The sequence below is a fragment of the Camelus bactrianus genome, chromosome 13 (genome assembly GCF_048773025.1).
Source record: "Camelus bactrianus isolate YW-2024 breed Bactrian camel chromosome 13, ASM4877302v1, whole genome shotgun sequence".
Lineage (NCBI taxonomy): Eukaryota > Metazoa > Chordata > Mammalia > Artiodactyla > Camelidae > Camelus > Camelus bactrianus.
In genome coordinates this window covers 33898830-33913949 of record NC_133551.1, presented here as the reverse complement: position 1 = coordinate 33913949, position 15120 = coordinate 33898830, and the positions used below count along the sequence as shown (strand labels likewise).

The 15120-nt window shown below is 38.7% G+C and overlaps 1 protein-coding gene across 8 annotated transcripts in view; it reads left to right on the top strand.

Moving 5' to 3' along the window:
• Positions 1–3639: 3639 nt before the first annotated feature.
• Positions 3640–15120, top strand: part of PATJ (PATJ crumbs cell polarity complex component) — a 291813-nt gene continuing 280332 nt past the window's right edge. For 2 of the 8 annotated variants that reach the window (XM_074376368.1, XM_074376372.1), the window contains exons 1-3: positions 3645–3833; positions 14570–14626; positions 14729–14895. In XM_074376368.1, coding sequence (XP_074232469.1) covers positions 14605–14626; positions 14729–14895 — 189 coding nt within the window. In that variant the 5' untranslated portion in view covers positions 3645–3833; positions 14570–14604. Of the gene's footprint in view, positions 3834–14569; positions 14627–14728; positions 14896–15120 lie in introns of all 8 variants that reach the window. The other 6 variants (XM_074376371.1, XM_074376367.1, XM_074376369.1 and 3 more) reach the window with 6 other exon arrangements.

The following is a 15120-nucleotide window of genomic DNA, read 5'->3' as shown; positions in this document are numbered from 1 at the left end:
ATTTCCATTCCAAAGAATCTAACATACACCTAGTTATGTTAACAGTTTTGCCCATGGCAACCTGATTCCTGTTTCTATGATTAGGATAGAATCATTAAAATATAAAAGATTGTTACTCTCCCCAAATTTCTTTATTTGAGATGGGCAATTTTTTTCTCATGGCAAATTCATAATGTCAAGTCCTGGTACATCTTTATTATAATCTTCCTTCACTTTGGGAATTTTTCTACATCAATGCTGTTATCTCTTAAGCATTTCTGTGTCCTCTCTTCGGTGCACCAGTCTAACTGCCTGCCATCCAATTAAATTGACTGACTCATCACTTAATAAGGCCTACTCTATGCAAAGTATATTTCATCCTGAATGTCAAATGTAGGATCTAAAACTGACTGTAGTACTAGAGTCCTGCTTCTCAAAAAACTAAAATAGAGTAAGTTGGCTTTTCTAGGTTTCACCACCATCCCTTTTATCAGGTTCAGAACTTAGATCATCTTTGCCCTTCAGTATTCTCCTTGTTTTTCTTTAATCCCTTTATCAAATCAGCAAGCAGCTGATATTTTTAAGTGCTCATTTTTAAAATCCTATATTTTTACCCTATTTCAGATATTCATCATTTCCTGTGAACTTTGTTATAGTGATTTTTCCTTCCTTTCTTTGATTCTAGGTGTTCTCCCCAACTTTGTTAATCCATTTTTTCACACTGCTTTCAGATTAATCTTTCATTTAAGAAAACACAAAACCTATATCATATTTGAAATCTTATTCAAAATCCTATTTAAGCTCCTTGGATTTTACCCAGAGGAGTTGAAAATGTTTGTCCAGACAAAAACCTGTACACATGTTGATAGCAGCTTCATTCATAATTGCCCAAACTTGGAAGCATAAGATGTCCTTCAGTAGGGGAACAGATACATAAACTGTTGTGCACCCAGACAATGGAATATTATTCAGTGCTAGAAGACATGAGCTATTAAGCCATGAGAAGACATGGAGGAAACTTAAATGCACATTCCTAAAGGGCAATCTGCAAAGGCTATGTACTGCATGATTCCAACTATCTGACATTCTGGAAAAGGCAAAATTATGGAGATAATTAAAAGATCAGTGGTTGCCAGAAGTTCGGGGGGAGGGCAGCAGCAGGGGGATGAATAAGCAGAGCAAAGGGGATTTTTAGGGCTGTTAAAAGTACCCCATATGATACTCAAATGGTGAATAAATGTCATTATACATTTGTTCAAATCCATAGAATGTCCAACACCAAGAGTGAACCATAAACTTTGGGTGATTATGTGTCAATATAGGTTCATCAGTTGTAACAGACGTACCACTCTGGTGGGGGGATGTTGATAAAGGGGGAGGCTGTGCATGTGTGGGGGTAGGGGGCATATGGGAAATCTGGGCCTTATGCTCAATTTAGACCGTAAAAGTTCTCTAAAGAAATAAAGCATTTTAAAAAATAAACACCAATCATTACATTAAAAAAAAAATGAAAATTGTACTCAAAAATTTTCACTGTTTCTTTAATTTTCTTAGGGATAAAGGATAAAGCCTTATATCCTAAAGTTTTCTGTAATAGTTTCAGGTCCTCCACCACCTGCTCTGGCCTCACTTTATTTACTGCTACTCTTGGCTGTCTCCTTGCTGTCACAAGTATCTGTCATGTTCATGCCCAAACATTTATTACTTTCATTTATTACTTTCAATGTGCCACATCTCTGCAGGGCATGTAATTCCTTCATTTAACCTTCAAAACTACCCTATGAAGTAAGCCCTGGTACTGAAATTTCACTAATGGGAATTAGAAGGGTTAAGTAAATTGTCAAAGTCACATATTTTAGGAAATAGTGGAGTCGGGACTCAAGTTCAGATTTTCTGACTTCAGAGATGTGTTCTTAAAAATTGTGTTCATCTTCATCATTCTATGAATAAGACACTCGAGGGTTCTCAGAGGTTAAAAATCAGAAAATTCTATGCCAGATAATGTGTACCAGAGTAAGCTCCTTAAAAAATATATTGAATAAGTTAATTTTTTTTTAAATTACAGGCACGAGTCAGAAGAAAGCTCACATTAAAATAACAACAGTAAAATATGGAGAAAATGAGATTAAATGTGGTGGAAATGGATGTTCTCTGGGAATGGTCATGGAGGCCCTGGGGGAAGGGTACAGCTCATAGAACATTCCAAGCACGGAAAAGAGATGAGTAACCAAGAGAAGACATGGTGTCATTATTCCAAGGGCATAGAGTAGACCAGACTGGCCAGAATAAGATCTTGGAGAAGGTTGAAGAGTCAGCAAGAAAGGGAGACCTTAGAGGGCCTTGGATACTAAGAAATGGAGTTTGAACTTTGTTTCCCAGTTAATTAAAAGTCACATTATTTTTTTTTAAAAGTAGGAATATGTTCATAACTATCATCAAATGTTAGATTAAGAGACCTAATGTTTGCAAGGTGATGCTTCGAGATAATTTGTCTCCACCTGTATGCTGCCTGCCTGATTTAGGAAGCATTTCCTTCTCCAGTTTACTTTAAGCAAATCCTAAACACCTGTTAAGACCTGTTTCAGTCCTAACAGATACTTTCAATAAGCATAATAGGTCTCTTTATTTTCGGAAAGTTCTGGCTTCTTTCTATTTGGTGATTTAAGTTATTGTATAAAGTTTATTTCCCTCAAAAATTTGTTCATTCCTAAGAGGCAGAGACCATGCTGAAATTGTGTATCTTTTTTTTTACCAGCCCTAATAAGTGACATTTTCTTTAAAAAAAATTAAATAAGATTACAAGGTGACAAGTGCATGATTTTATAAGAGATGTCCTTAAGTTGCAGTTGTTTTGTAACACCTTTCTTGAGGACAGGTATGCCATATTAACATTTTGCAGTCAGTCACAGTGCTTAACGAACTATTGGATTTATTTAGTGAATACACACCTAAAGATTGATTCTATTCGTTGTTAATGTGTGGACTGTATTAGACAAAACGCCTATCATCAAAATTATAAAGTTACATTAGAAAGAGTAGAGTAAAGCCACTGTAGGTTTTACACAGAACTTTCTCAAAATCAGCTCATGATATCAAGAGTGAAAATGCTAAAACGTAAAGGTAAATCGACACTGAACTTGAGAGTCAGAGGATCCCGTCTGGGTCCAAACTTTGGGCGAATTACTTAACCTGTAGGTGCGCAGGATCTTCAGCAGGTTTTTCGCAGAACAAACGAGTTAATGTATAAGCTAGCACCTCTCATACTGCAAGCAAATACTGCTAGATTGGTTTCTTTTCTTTTCCCATATAAATGAGGGGAAAAAAATCAGTTATACTTAGAATGTTGTTGGGTCAGCGGGTATAGAAAACGCGAGAGGGTAACAGAACGGGAAAAGAAAGGGACACCGAGGCACCAAGCAGATTTGCCCATATCCTTTTATCAGTGTCTTTAATTTCCTTGATCGTGGGTCTCGCTCTCAGCCCAGCCCTCCTACAACACCTGTCCAGCCGGATCTGTTCACTACTTGGGTTTTCGTTTGCCCACTCAGTCCCCAAATCCCACCTTTTCCAGGCTCTTTAACCCTTCATCGCCCAGTTCAACCTGAAGAAAGTAGAGAAGCCAATCGACCCCGCATTCCCCTCCAGACTCAGCCTCCCGCGGCCTGGGGCTCCCCCCGCTCGCCCCTCCCGCGCCACCTCGGCGCCCCGCCCCGGCGGGGAGGGTGGGAGCGAGGGGAGGGCCTCCAGGTGAGGCGCGGACGCCCTAGGCCTCTCACTTCCGCCCAGGTGAGGGAGGGCGGACGCCGAACCCGCCCGCTCGCTCCGGGTTCCCACCGGCGCCTCCGCCGGACCAGGTAAAGCCGGGGGCCGGCCGTGAGGGCGCGCGCTGCGCCGCGGGGACCGTGCGCCTCGAGCCGGCCAGCGCAGCTCTCCCTGCGTCCGGAACCTCCTCCCCTGCCCTGGCGCGCTCTCCGCCCGCCCTCCGGGAGGACTGGGTACGGGAGACCGAGGGTGTCGCCGGGTGCTGGGCCGGGCCCACGGAAGGTGCGGGGCGCCGACCTCCTGCGTCCGGCCCGGTGGCCACACTCCCGTCCCCACCCCTCGGTGCAGGCTCGCCGGAGGCCGCGGGCAGCGAAGCCGCCCCGCCTCGGCAGGCCCTACCGGCCCTCAAATCTCGGCCCGAGTCTGTACCGGGAGTGGCCGGGATCAAATTTTGCACCCACATCGGTGCCTTCGCTTCGCTTCGCCCCCAGAGCTGGGCGAAGGCTTTTCCCAACCGGTGAGGGTGAAAGGAGTGAACAGGTGGTGGCCTGCTCGGGGTCCCGGAGCGGCTGCCCAGATCTCAGCTGAGAGGCGATTTGGCCCCGTCCCCATTTGGGCGCCTGGTCGTCACGTAGCTGAGTTCCCAGGCCGGTCGTCAGGCCTGGGCTCTGCTAGCCTCACTCTGTAGATGGGGAGGGCCAGGCGGAAAGTGCTCTGGCTCCAGCGTTTCGGGAAATTGCTGGATTTCTGTTTTAAGTCAAGCTCAGGAAAGTATTTTCAAATCTCCCCCACCCTCTCCAGAGCGCCTCAGCCCTCCTGGGACACCTAGCAGGCCAAATTAATCTCCCCCTGGAGTGTACTCTTGGCCCTTTGTCTTATCTCCAGATGGCTCTTATCACTTTGGATTCAAGTTAGTAGTTTACTGGTTTGTCTGCGCGGTTAAGAGTGGACTTTAAGGGCCATGTTGCTATAGGCTGCTTCTCAGCCGTACTTAGAGTCTAGCCATTGGTAGGTGCGCAATAAACAGGTGTTTCTTAAATGAAGGAAGAAGCTTCCAGAGGCCTGGAATAAAAAGAAATCTGTTACACCGAGGGTGGTGATACCACGTCTAGGCCGTCCAAGCTCCTACTAGCTGCCAATTCATTTGCACACAACTGTTTAAAAGAAAAGCTAGAGCAGAGTGGGAGTGAAAACTCAAATCGGTTCTTTTTGCAGCATCAGAAAAATTAGGTCGTGACTTTTAGCTAAAGTGAGCTTGACGTTTCTAGGCCCCTAACGACCTCTATAAGGATTATTAAAAATTTAAAATAATTAGAAAATTAATAAAGGAGCTGGATGGTGCTTTACAGATAGGATTTATGAAGAGATTTGCCCTTGCTAATTGAGATGCTATTAATGGTCGTGTGAGAAGAGCTTGACTTTGGAGTAATAGTTGTGTTTAAAGTTGAAAATAAATTGTATTAAGCTCTCATTTCTGTTTAAAGATGCCTTAGTAACTTCAAGTCATGTATTGATTTTTTTTTTTATAACTATAAAGCTAACATACTGTAGAAAAAATTGGAGAGAATTTTCAGAAAAGGAACTAAAAGCACACATCCACTTGCCATTGGAAATAAACACCAGTAAAACTATGATATATTGTCTTTTAGTTAGTATTCTTAAAAAGAAAAATCTGTATTTTTCCCATGATGAGTTCACTTTTAGAACCTGTGATTCTGAGACAGTGGTTCAGCACTCAGTAATCCTTGTATTTACATTTTTATTTAAAAGCACTTAATAATTATCCTTAAGCTAAACAACCAAGCAGTCTGAATTACCTTGCTTTGTTAAACTTTAACAAAAATACATTAGGTTGGGGAAGCTAAAGTGGGGTTTAATTTGTTTACTTAAGTTTTTGTTCACCTTGGTAGTAAACGTTGAGAAGCAGAACTCTTCCACCTTAATATTTGAGATTGCCTAACCATTCATGTGTACTCAGATGTTTTTGCATAGATTTGAATGCCTTTTTTAAAGTGCTTATTCTAGGTTCTGGTGCCAGTGGAGAGAAATTTAGAGCCTGTCAGTAGCCTTCCTCGTTGTCGGAATGGATCTGTGCTGAAGATGGAGAGACTGCTTATTTTTTTGCATTTGCACGGCTGTAGCCTGTGGGGTTTGGAGACCTGGCGTTGGGTTTACCCACAGTGTAACTCATGGCATGTCACTGGACTCTGGTCCTCTTTTCCCATTTGTAAATGTTCTACCTCACTGAGTTTGGGGAGGTTGAAATGAAATAAAGTTCAAGAATGCATCCTGTAAACTGCAAGCTGTTCTTCCACTTTTTGCTCCTCCAATGAGATGTTTAATTCTGATAAAATTAAGGAGTTTCTCTGCATTCATTGGGAAGAGCTCCAGTTTGGGAGTATGCTCATTCTGGTCGTTACTTTGATAAAAGGCATCGAAACTGTATTAGCTGATAAGCAGAGTCTTTGGTGAAAAACACTGTACGGGGATCTTAAAAAGCCTAGGTGAAAACTGCACTGTCAACATGGTTAGCTACTTCACCTGTGACTAGGCACTTGAAATAGGGGTAGTTGGGGTTGAGATGTACTGTAAGTGTAAATACACATCAAATTTTGAAGATTTGGTGTAAAAACCTAAATACTGCATTTTTATACTTACATATTGAAATGATAATTTTTATATATTGGGTGAAGTAAAATATGTAGTGGAAATTAACTTCACTTGTTTCTTTTTACTTTTCATGTGGCTACTAAAAAAAAATTATATATGTAGCTCACATTTCTGTTGAATAGCACTAGGATAGGATGTAGTATGAGTATGTTTATCCTAAAGAGGGTTTGGTTTACTGAAGCTCTTACATTCCTATTTACAAACTGATTTTTTTTTTAAACTCTCAACTTTATAGGCCTCCCCACTCCCCCTTCCCTTGTATTCATTGCATTGGTGAAGTTTTTTGTTTTTCAGTCTTTTGAGAAATAACCACTTATTAATTACAAAGGGAAAATTTCAGCTAAAATAATTATTCACCTTTTTGAAGCCCACAAATATCTTAAATAATGTTGATTGAAAAGAGATGTTAGGGGGAGGGTATAGCTCAATGGCAGACCACGTGCTTAGTATGCACAAGGTCCTGGGTTCAATCCCCAGTACCGCTATTAAAATAAATAAATAAATAAGCCTAATTACCTCCCTTCATGATAAAAACAAAATTAAAAAAAAAGAAAAGAGATGTTAATACTAATAGCTACCATTTATTGAATGTTCACTGTGTTCCAGGCTGAATGCTTTATAATGTCTTATTTAATCCTTTCAATTGTAAATATTTAGAATTTTTTATTATAACTCTATTTTATAAATGAGGAGACTGAAGCATAGGGAGATTTAAATAGTTGGCCATAAGAACACAGAGCTGGTCCCAAGAGTATAACCCAGGTCTCTATGATTTCAAAGCTCATAAGCTGTAGATTCTCCCATATTTCAACAATTGGTTATTGAATAAATTGGAAAGAAGTTGGTTAGTGAAATAGACATTTTTTCTAATCCTGTTTTTTGTTAGGAAATGCTCATCAACAGGAGACTGGGTGAATAAATCATGTGTTCCTCTATTTAGGAGTTGCAGTGGGTGAAAAGGAGCTGTATCTGTCAGCATAACTAAATCTTAAAAGTGTGAAGTTGAGCAAAAGCAGATTGTTGAAGGATAAACAAACAGTATAATTACCATTTATATAGTTTAAAAACCTGCCAAACAGTAATATTGCACACAAAGATAGTGTGTGTTTTAAGGATTTCAGATTTGAATTTTGTCTGTATTAATTGCATGCATTTGTGAAGCTGCCTTGGGGTTAAACAAAATTAGTAAAACCTCTGTGAAATGAGCATTGTCTAACGTTAGTCTTAAAAGAGCCCTTTGCTTTGGTACTCTGCACACCTTACCTGATTGGTAGATAGCTTACAGGCCCAGGCCTGCAGACTTTTAGGGGCAAACCTGTTTTCACTTAGCTTTAGCCCCTAATTGATGGGCATGGCTTTCATAATAGGGAATGGATAAGGCTTCTGCCTTGAGAAAGGCAGTCCGTTTCTGTGTTATTTTCTGGAGCTTCTAAGAAACCTCCAGGACAGAGAGATGAGTTAAGTAGATGTTGACCATTAGGTTTACAAACGTTGCCTCTCTACTGAAAATTTGAAATATCAAACTCTCATTTTTAAAGTAGTTATCTGCTGAAAAAGTCTCAACAGTTGACTTTCTTCCTCTCAAGGTGAAATTAATTCCACTCAGTGGCAGCTGTATCACCTTCCTCTGTTACCTTTTCCAAAGTGCTTTGCCTCTTGGTTTTGGTTTTTTTTTTTTTTTTTGAAATTTTTTGAATTGTTTTCTGCATTTACGAACTCCAGATAATACATTGTTAAGAAGATAAATGAGATATTATACAGGATGACCCTGCATGGTACAGAGTCACCACCAAAAAACTAGTTACTTGATTTAGTGACAGATAAAATGGATTTTGGGAAAAGGCCAAAAGAAGAAAGGAGGGTGAACATTGGCGGGAAGGGTATCTAAAGCATAGTTAGGCATATTTCACAATTTCTTAGGACTGTTTTGACACATGCCAAAGTGGCATGACTATATTTCTGGAGTGACATTAAGGGCATACAGTCTACAGTGTGGGGAGAATTGAACAGAATATTTGAGGTGGAAACTAATCATTAGTGAAAAGTATAAATGCCTGGTTCTTTTCGGTGAGGGGCTGGTCCTCATCTATAAAATAGAGTTAATAAAAAATACTAAATATTTACAGTTGAAAGGATTAAATAAGATATTATAAAGCATTCAGCCTGGCACATGATCAGAGATCCAGAAGTGTGAAAATTGCCCAGATCTGGTTTTTTGCCTATCATCAGAGAAAATGCCCACCAACGGGAATACATAAGCAGATCATAAAACAGGTAACTTTGTTCTTATACAGTGGCTGAGCTACAGACAGAAATCGATACGAATTAACTTTGAATAGTTCAATGAGAAAAATTAGTATTTTAAATTTTAATGTTATCATTTATTTATTTATTTTTTGGTTTACTGTGGGGGAGGGGAGGTAATTAGTTTAATTCAATGGAGGTCCTGGGGATTGAACCAGGACCTCGTGCATGCTAAACATGTACTCTACTACTAAGCTATACCCTTCCCCCCCAAAATTAGTATTTTAGCTAACTGAACTATTCTGAGGTTAACATGGTCTCTTTCAGCTTCAATTTCAACACGTAAATGTCCAGCATTAAATGGACTTAAACATTGCCTTTGGCTTAGGCTCATGGCCCCCAAATATCAGGATGATTCTGGAATTTATATATCTGTTTACAAAATTCCAGGAGTATAATGTTGTGGCAGCAGCCAAAAATACAGTGTTATTTATTTATTTAAACATCTAAGGGGTTTAGAAAAGGCCTTGTCATTTGGCAGGGACACAAGGCCAAGACACCTGTCTTGAATCTGCACCGGGGTGGCAGCAGATTTGTATGTTTGTAGTTCAAGTGAAGAGCCACTAACACTCTTTGACTAGGAGAGTTTGTTTTGAATTTAATCAGTACCTCATAAATGCTGAGCTTTGATAATTAGACACAACTTGAGCTTTGCACTCCAAAGGAAACAATAAAAGTTAAAGCTGACCATAGACTTCCATTTTTGAATAACTTCTGAAATCATGACTTCATCTACAGGTAATAATTTTTATTTTTAATGGACATATTGTTGATTTACAATGTTGTGTTAGCTTCTAGTGTAAATGACTTTTAGGTTGTTCGGACTCCCTGGTTCCCTTGAGCTCTGGTTATTTGCTGTTGAGGAGTTAATGTGCAGTCTGATTGTGATCTGTCCACTTCATACCTGCAGTTAGAGGCAGACGACCTGTCCTTTCCCAGACAGAATCCCAGTAATCTTCTCTCAGTTTTTCAAGAGAGAAGTATAAGACGTCTTGTTAAATCACATTTTCAAAACAGAAATAGAAGGTTTTTTTAGTTTGAGAAAGAAGTATAAGGTGTCCCAGGCAGTTATTTTCTTGTGTGCTCTTGGGGGTCTGAAAAGTGTGTTTCTCAGGGTCCTTAATTTGCCTCTATTCTTCAACTGAGGAGGTTAATACATCTTTTCAATAAGTTTCCTTCACCTCTAAATTTAAATCAAATTACATTTCTAACTCTGCATCAGCTTTTCTCAAGCATTCCAGTAATCGGCGATGGTTAAGGGAATGGGTATTTTTGGAAAAAAACCACAACATTATAATTTCCTTCAGTCAAATTCTACAGTGAACCAAACATGAAACACTCATGGCACAAACTCTTGGATCAGTGATGGAGTGGAAACTGTACACAGTAGACCACTCGTTCTCTGGAGGCTGTACGGTTATGAGGACAGTGGCACACTGTGGTGTTTAATGTCTAGGCTCTGATCGATTGTAGGTAGCCTGTCTACAACAAGCTAGACTCAGTTTTAACCGTGTTTAAACAAAGTTGAAATTCCTTGCTGTCAGCCCTGTTAGTTTCTTAGCCTGGCCAAATAGGTCAAAGTTGTTTGGCTGAAGATTTCCCATGACCATAAAATGAATGAGACATAGGTTCTTTTCGGCATACATGCTGCCTCGCCCAGATGTTCAGCTGTAGAGTTATTGTATTTCTTCCTTCTGTCCTCTTATGTTCTTCAGGCTTTAGTGTCCTTCCCTAGATGTTACCCAACACCATGAAGTTGTAGTAATTTTCCAGGCCTGCTTTGTGGACATAGTTTAGCCTTTGTAGAATGTGAGTCATAGGGTTGGATGGCCAACCAGTTTCTAACCTTAGCCCTTGCTGAGGGATACTCTTCTACCACCATTGTTTCCAAAATGTGCAGGGTGATCCATTGCAAGGGTAGGAAGAGGACAGTAAAGTCTTGCTTTTTAGTTTTTACTTTACTCTCATGATGTTTCTATTTCATATATGTTTTTAAATACATGTGATATGGAGATATAGTAATAAATGTTTATAATTATACAAAAAATAAGATGAGCAGTCAACATATTTTTACTGACGGGAATGAGTGTTTAAAAAAGTTTGAAGACCACTAATCTATCCCATTACCAGAATCATCTTTTTAAATAGAAATCTGGACTCAATACTTCCCTACTTAAAAGCTTTTGATTACTTCCTGCTGCTTACAGGATAAAGACCAGTCTACTTAGCATTGTTTACAAGGACCCTCTCAAAATAGTCTGTCTAAACCAGTGCTTCTCAAACTATCAGTGGTGAAAATTTAGAGTACCCTGCCCCCTGCCATCTTTCAAGGACTGATATTTTTGTAAAATAAATTATTAGAAAAATGAAGTGTTAGAAAAATGAAATTACAATACAGTGTGAATCAAATTTTTATTCCTAAATTTAATAGATATACATGACTGTCTAGTCCATGATTTCTAAATGCTTATTCCTAATTTTGATATTTATCTCTTTCTGGGTCAAGCATCAACTCACAGTACACACTTGTGGTAACCCTGGTCTAAACTACTTTTCCTTTCTGCTACTTTTAGAGACCTTATAGTAGTTCATTTAGAGCTAGTTACTAGTCTCAGCGTCATGCACTTTTCCACCTGTATGTGGTTGTTCTCAAATTGTGATCTCTGGGCTAGCTGCACCAGGATCACATGGGAACTTCATTAGAGATGCAAGTTCTCTGTGATGGCTTCTGACCCACAGAATCAGAAACCCTGGGAGTGGGCCCCAGAGTTTGCTTTTCAACAAGCCCTCAAGGTGATTCCGATGCATGCTCAAATTTAAGAACCACTAACCTAGGGCAGCCTTATATGTCATTCAAACTGGAGCACTTCTGAGCGTGAAATGGAGCACTATTAATAATGATGCTGGGTAATCTGAGGCTATTTTAGGCAAACGAGGACGAATGATCACTCTGCTTTTCATGCTATTTTTGTGTGTGTGTGTGTGTGAGAGAGGTGTCTAGGGTGTTCTCATTCCAGCTTTCCCAAACTTCCGCAGAAGGGGGAGTCACTCTCTTTTTATAATTTCTCTTTAGTACATGGTACACACCTCTGCTATGGTATGTATATGCCTTACAATGTAATTATCCTATAGTGTTATCATTATCTTGCTGCGTATCTGTCTTGCTCCAAGATTAGGCCATCTTCGCCATTATTTTTTTGTCCCTCTTGCTTTTCAAGTTATAAAAATAATACGTCCTTTTCAAATCTGTAAAGTAAAATAATACGTGCTAAAATCTGTAAAGTAAAAGTCTAATTTTTTTCTCCCCATCTACACTTCTACTTCCTGGAAGTTATCTCTATTACTCAGTTGATTATTTTTCTAAGTCTAGAAACTTATGCACACACAAGTATGTATATTTTTCCTTAACAAAATGTGCATATCCTGAAACTTACTGTTTTCCCTATTTAGTTGGGTACATTAGATAGTGTTCCTGTGCTAACACGAAGATTTGAATTGCCAAAGCATCCTCCCATGAATGAGACGTCTTACCCAGCACCAAACCTTACTCATGATTCTGAGGTTACAGGCAGGAGGCTCACACAGGAGCTAGGCACAAATATTCATTGCTGGTGGGCACAGCTTCCAAAGAATGTCATTTTCTCATCATATTAGGACATATTATCAACATGCTTAAAATACCTACTTCCTATAAATTTACATTAAGTCATTTATAAATATATTTCTAACAGACATTTACTGCAATTTATAATGTGCTTACAGAAGTAAAATTCAACCTTGGGACACATCTTTTGTTTTGGGTTCCCAGACAAATTCTGAACAATATACACAGAAACAGTTTCTCAAAGAAAGCTCTTTCTGTTGGGGGGATCCAGTGGTTTATACTACATTAGTTACTCAAATAGAAAATGTCTGTGATTATCTCCCATCTTCCAGCCAGCCATGCCGCATAAATCCATACGTTCTCAGATTATTTACAAAAGCAATTAAGACATCAGGCATTTCCTGACCTTTTAAAATGAGGGACTCTGCTATCTATTAAAAACCTTCAGCTTGTTTGCAGGGAGGTCTGGTATCAAGCTGGGAATCCCTAGCTGAAAGACTGAGCCACAGGCTTGCTGTTAACCATTTCCTTCCCATTCCTGTTTCAGTACATTCCGGCCGACTTTAATATTTTAATGACTGATTGCTTTTGATTGTTTGATTGTTATTAAAAACTGCAGTATATATCTTGTACACACATCTGTGTGTCCTTTTGCAAGTACTTCTTTAGGAGAGACATTTAGAAGTAGATATTTGGGGTAGAAGAGGATATAAATTTGATATATTGATAGATATTTCTAAATTGCTCTCCTAAAAGATGGTGCATATTTATATTTCCACCTGTTCTTCCATGACATCTAGAGTATAGGCTGCTATTTGGATATTCGTTTTAAGGGTTGCACAGTTGAGATGCTGAGCACATTAGAAGTGTTTCTGTGATACTCCATTTAGCAGTTCTTTTGGTAGTTCTCATGGAATCCAGTGAATATTTGGGTGGAATACGTGGACCCTGTATCAATGGCAAAGGCATCCCTTACTGGTTTTTAATACGCTTTCTCTCTTAGTGACCTTGAATTACAAGATAAAGATTGCATTCAGCAGCTGTATCTAGGAATGATGTAAGAACATTTTGACTGCATAGTACTCATGTTTCTTTAATGGTTCATTACAACAGTGCACCAATAGTGGAAATGACCACTGTGAAAATGCCATTTTGATCATAGCAAGGAGTTTGCTAGCTTTCTGAGTTTTGATAACATTACATTGTAGGCTAGTTTGAGCAAATCATTGGAATTAAAAACATTATCCATGGAAAATACCATACTGGGTGGTTACTTCTTGGAGACTCTCAGATGACCAGTCTGGGATTATTTGTAGAGCTTGAGTTTTTTCCCCCTAATCTCTCTACTATCTTCTTGATTACTTAATTTGGATGTTCTTTTCCAGCCTAGGATCCTTTTTTAAAAAAATTAACTTCTGGTTGATTTATTATTAATAAGTTATTAAAGTATAACTTATGTACAATAAAATGTAACAAAAATAGATCAATGAATTTTGACACACATCTGTGTAAACAGTACTCCATTCAAAACGCAGAACATTTCTATCACTCTAAAAAGCTCCCTCAAATATCTACCCAGTCAACTCCTTTCCACTTGCCTATGTAAACTAATCTATAATTATAGATTCAACTTCATATGAATGGAATCATACAATCTATATCCCTGTCTGTCTGTTTTCTTCCCCTTAACATACTATTTTTGAGATTCACCCATGTTATGTGTATCAGTAATTTTTTCTTTTTTATTTCTGAGTACTTTTATCTTTTATATCATAATTGATTTATCCATCTGTTATTAGACATTTGGGTTTTTCTAGTTTGGGGCTTTTATGAATAAAAATTCTTAGAACATTCAACTACAAGTCTTTTTGTGGGCATATATTTTCACTTCTCTTGGGTAAGTATTTAGGAGTGGAAGTGCTGAGTCATACAGTAAGAGTAGTTTTAAGAAACTGCCAAACTATTCTCCGAAGTGTTTGTGCCATTTTACATTTCTAGTAGTGAGGTATCGGAGTTCCAGTTGCTTCATATCTTTGTCAACACTTCATGTTGTCTATTGTTTTGCTTTCTGGTTTCAGCCATCTTAGTGGCTGTGTAGTGGCACCTCATTGTGGTTTTAAGTTGAATTTCCTGAGTGAAGACTTTTGATGGAGAATGTTCTTGAGGTTTTCTTTAATTTTTCTGTAGGATTATAGACTTGTATACACCAATGGTAAATTTTTTTTTTGTATTTGAAATTTTTTTTTTTAGGTTTCTTTAAAAGTGACTGAAGATAATAATTCAAAATGCCTGAAAATCCTGCTACAGGTATACTAGCTATATACTTCCATCATTAAGTTAATTAATGAATCAAAAATGGAATATAAGATGGGATTTAACTTGTACTCTGATTATCCTTCTTCAAACAAGATAAACTGCAGGTCCTGCAAGTTCTCGATCGCTTGAAAATGAAATTGCAGGAGAAGGGTGATACTTCACAGAATGAGAAGCTGTCTATGTTTTATGAGACACTAAAGAGCCCTCTCTTCAACCAAATACTTACACTTCAGCAGTCCATCAAGCAGCTGAAGGGGCAAGTAAGTTACCAGTCCGGGTTTTACGTTTTGATATATTCAAACCAGCAAAGAAAGATAGGACGAGATAGATACAAACTACTCTTAATTCAGCAAAGAGACTGTACTGGGACTTGTGACCTGTGAGTAGCATTGGCATGGGTAGTTTAAACATGTAGGTAATAAATTTTGTGTTTGGCTTTAGAATATGATTTTTGTACTTATTTATGGAAAGGTCAAATGCTTTGA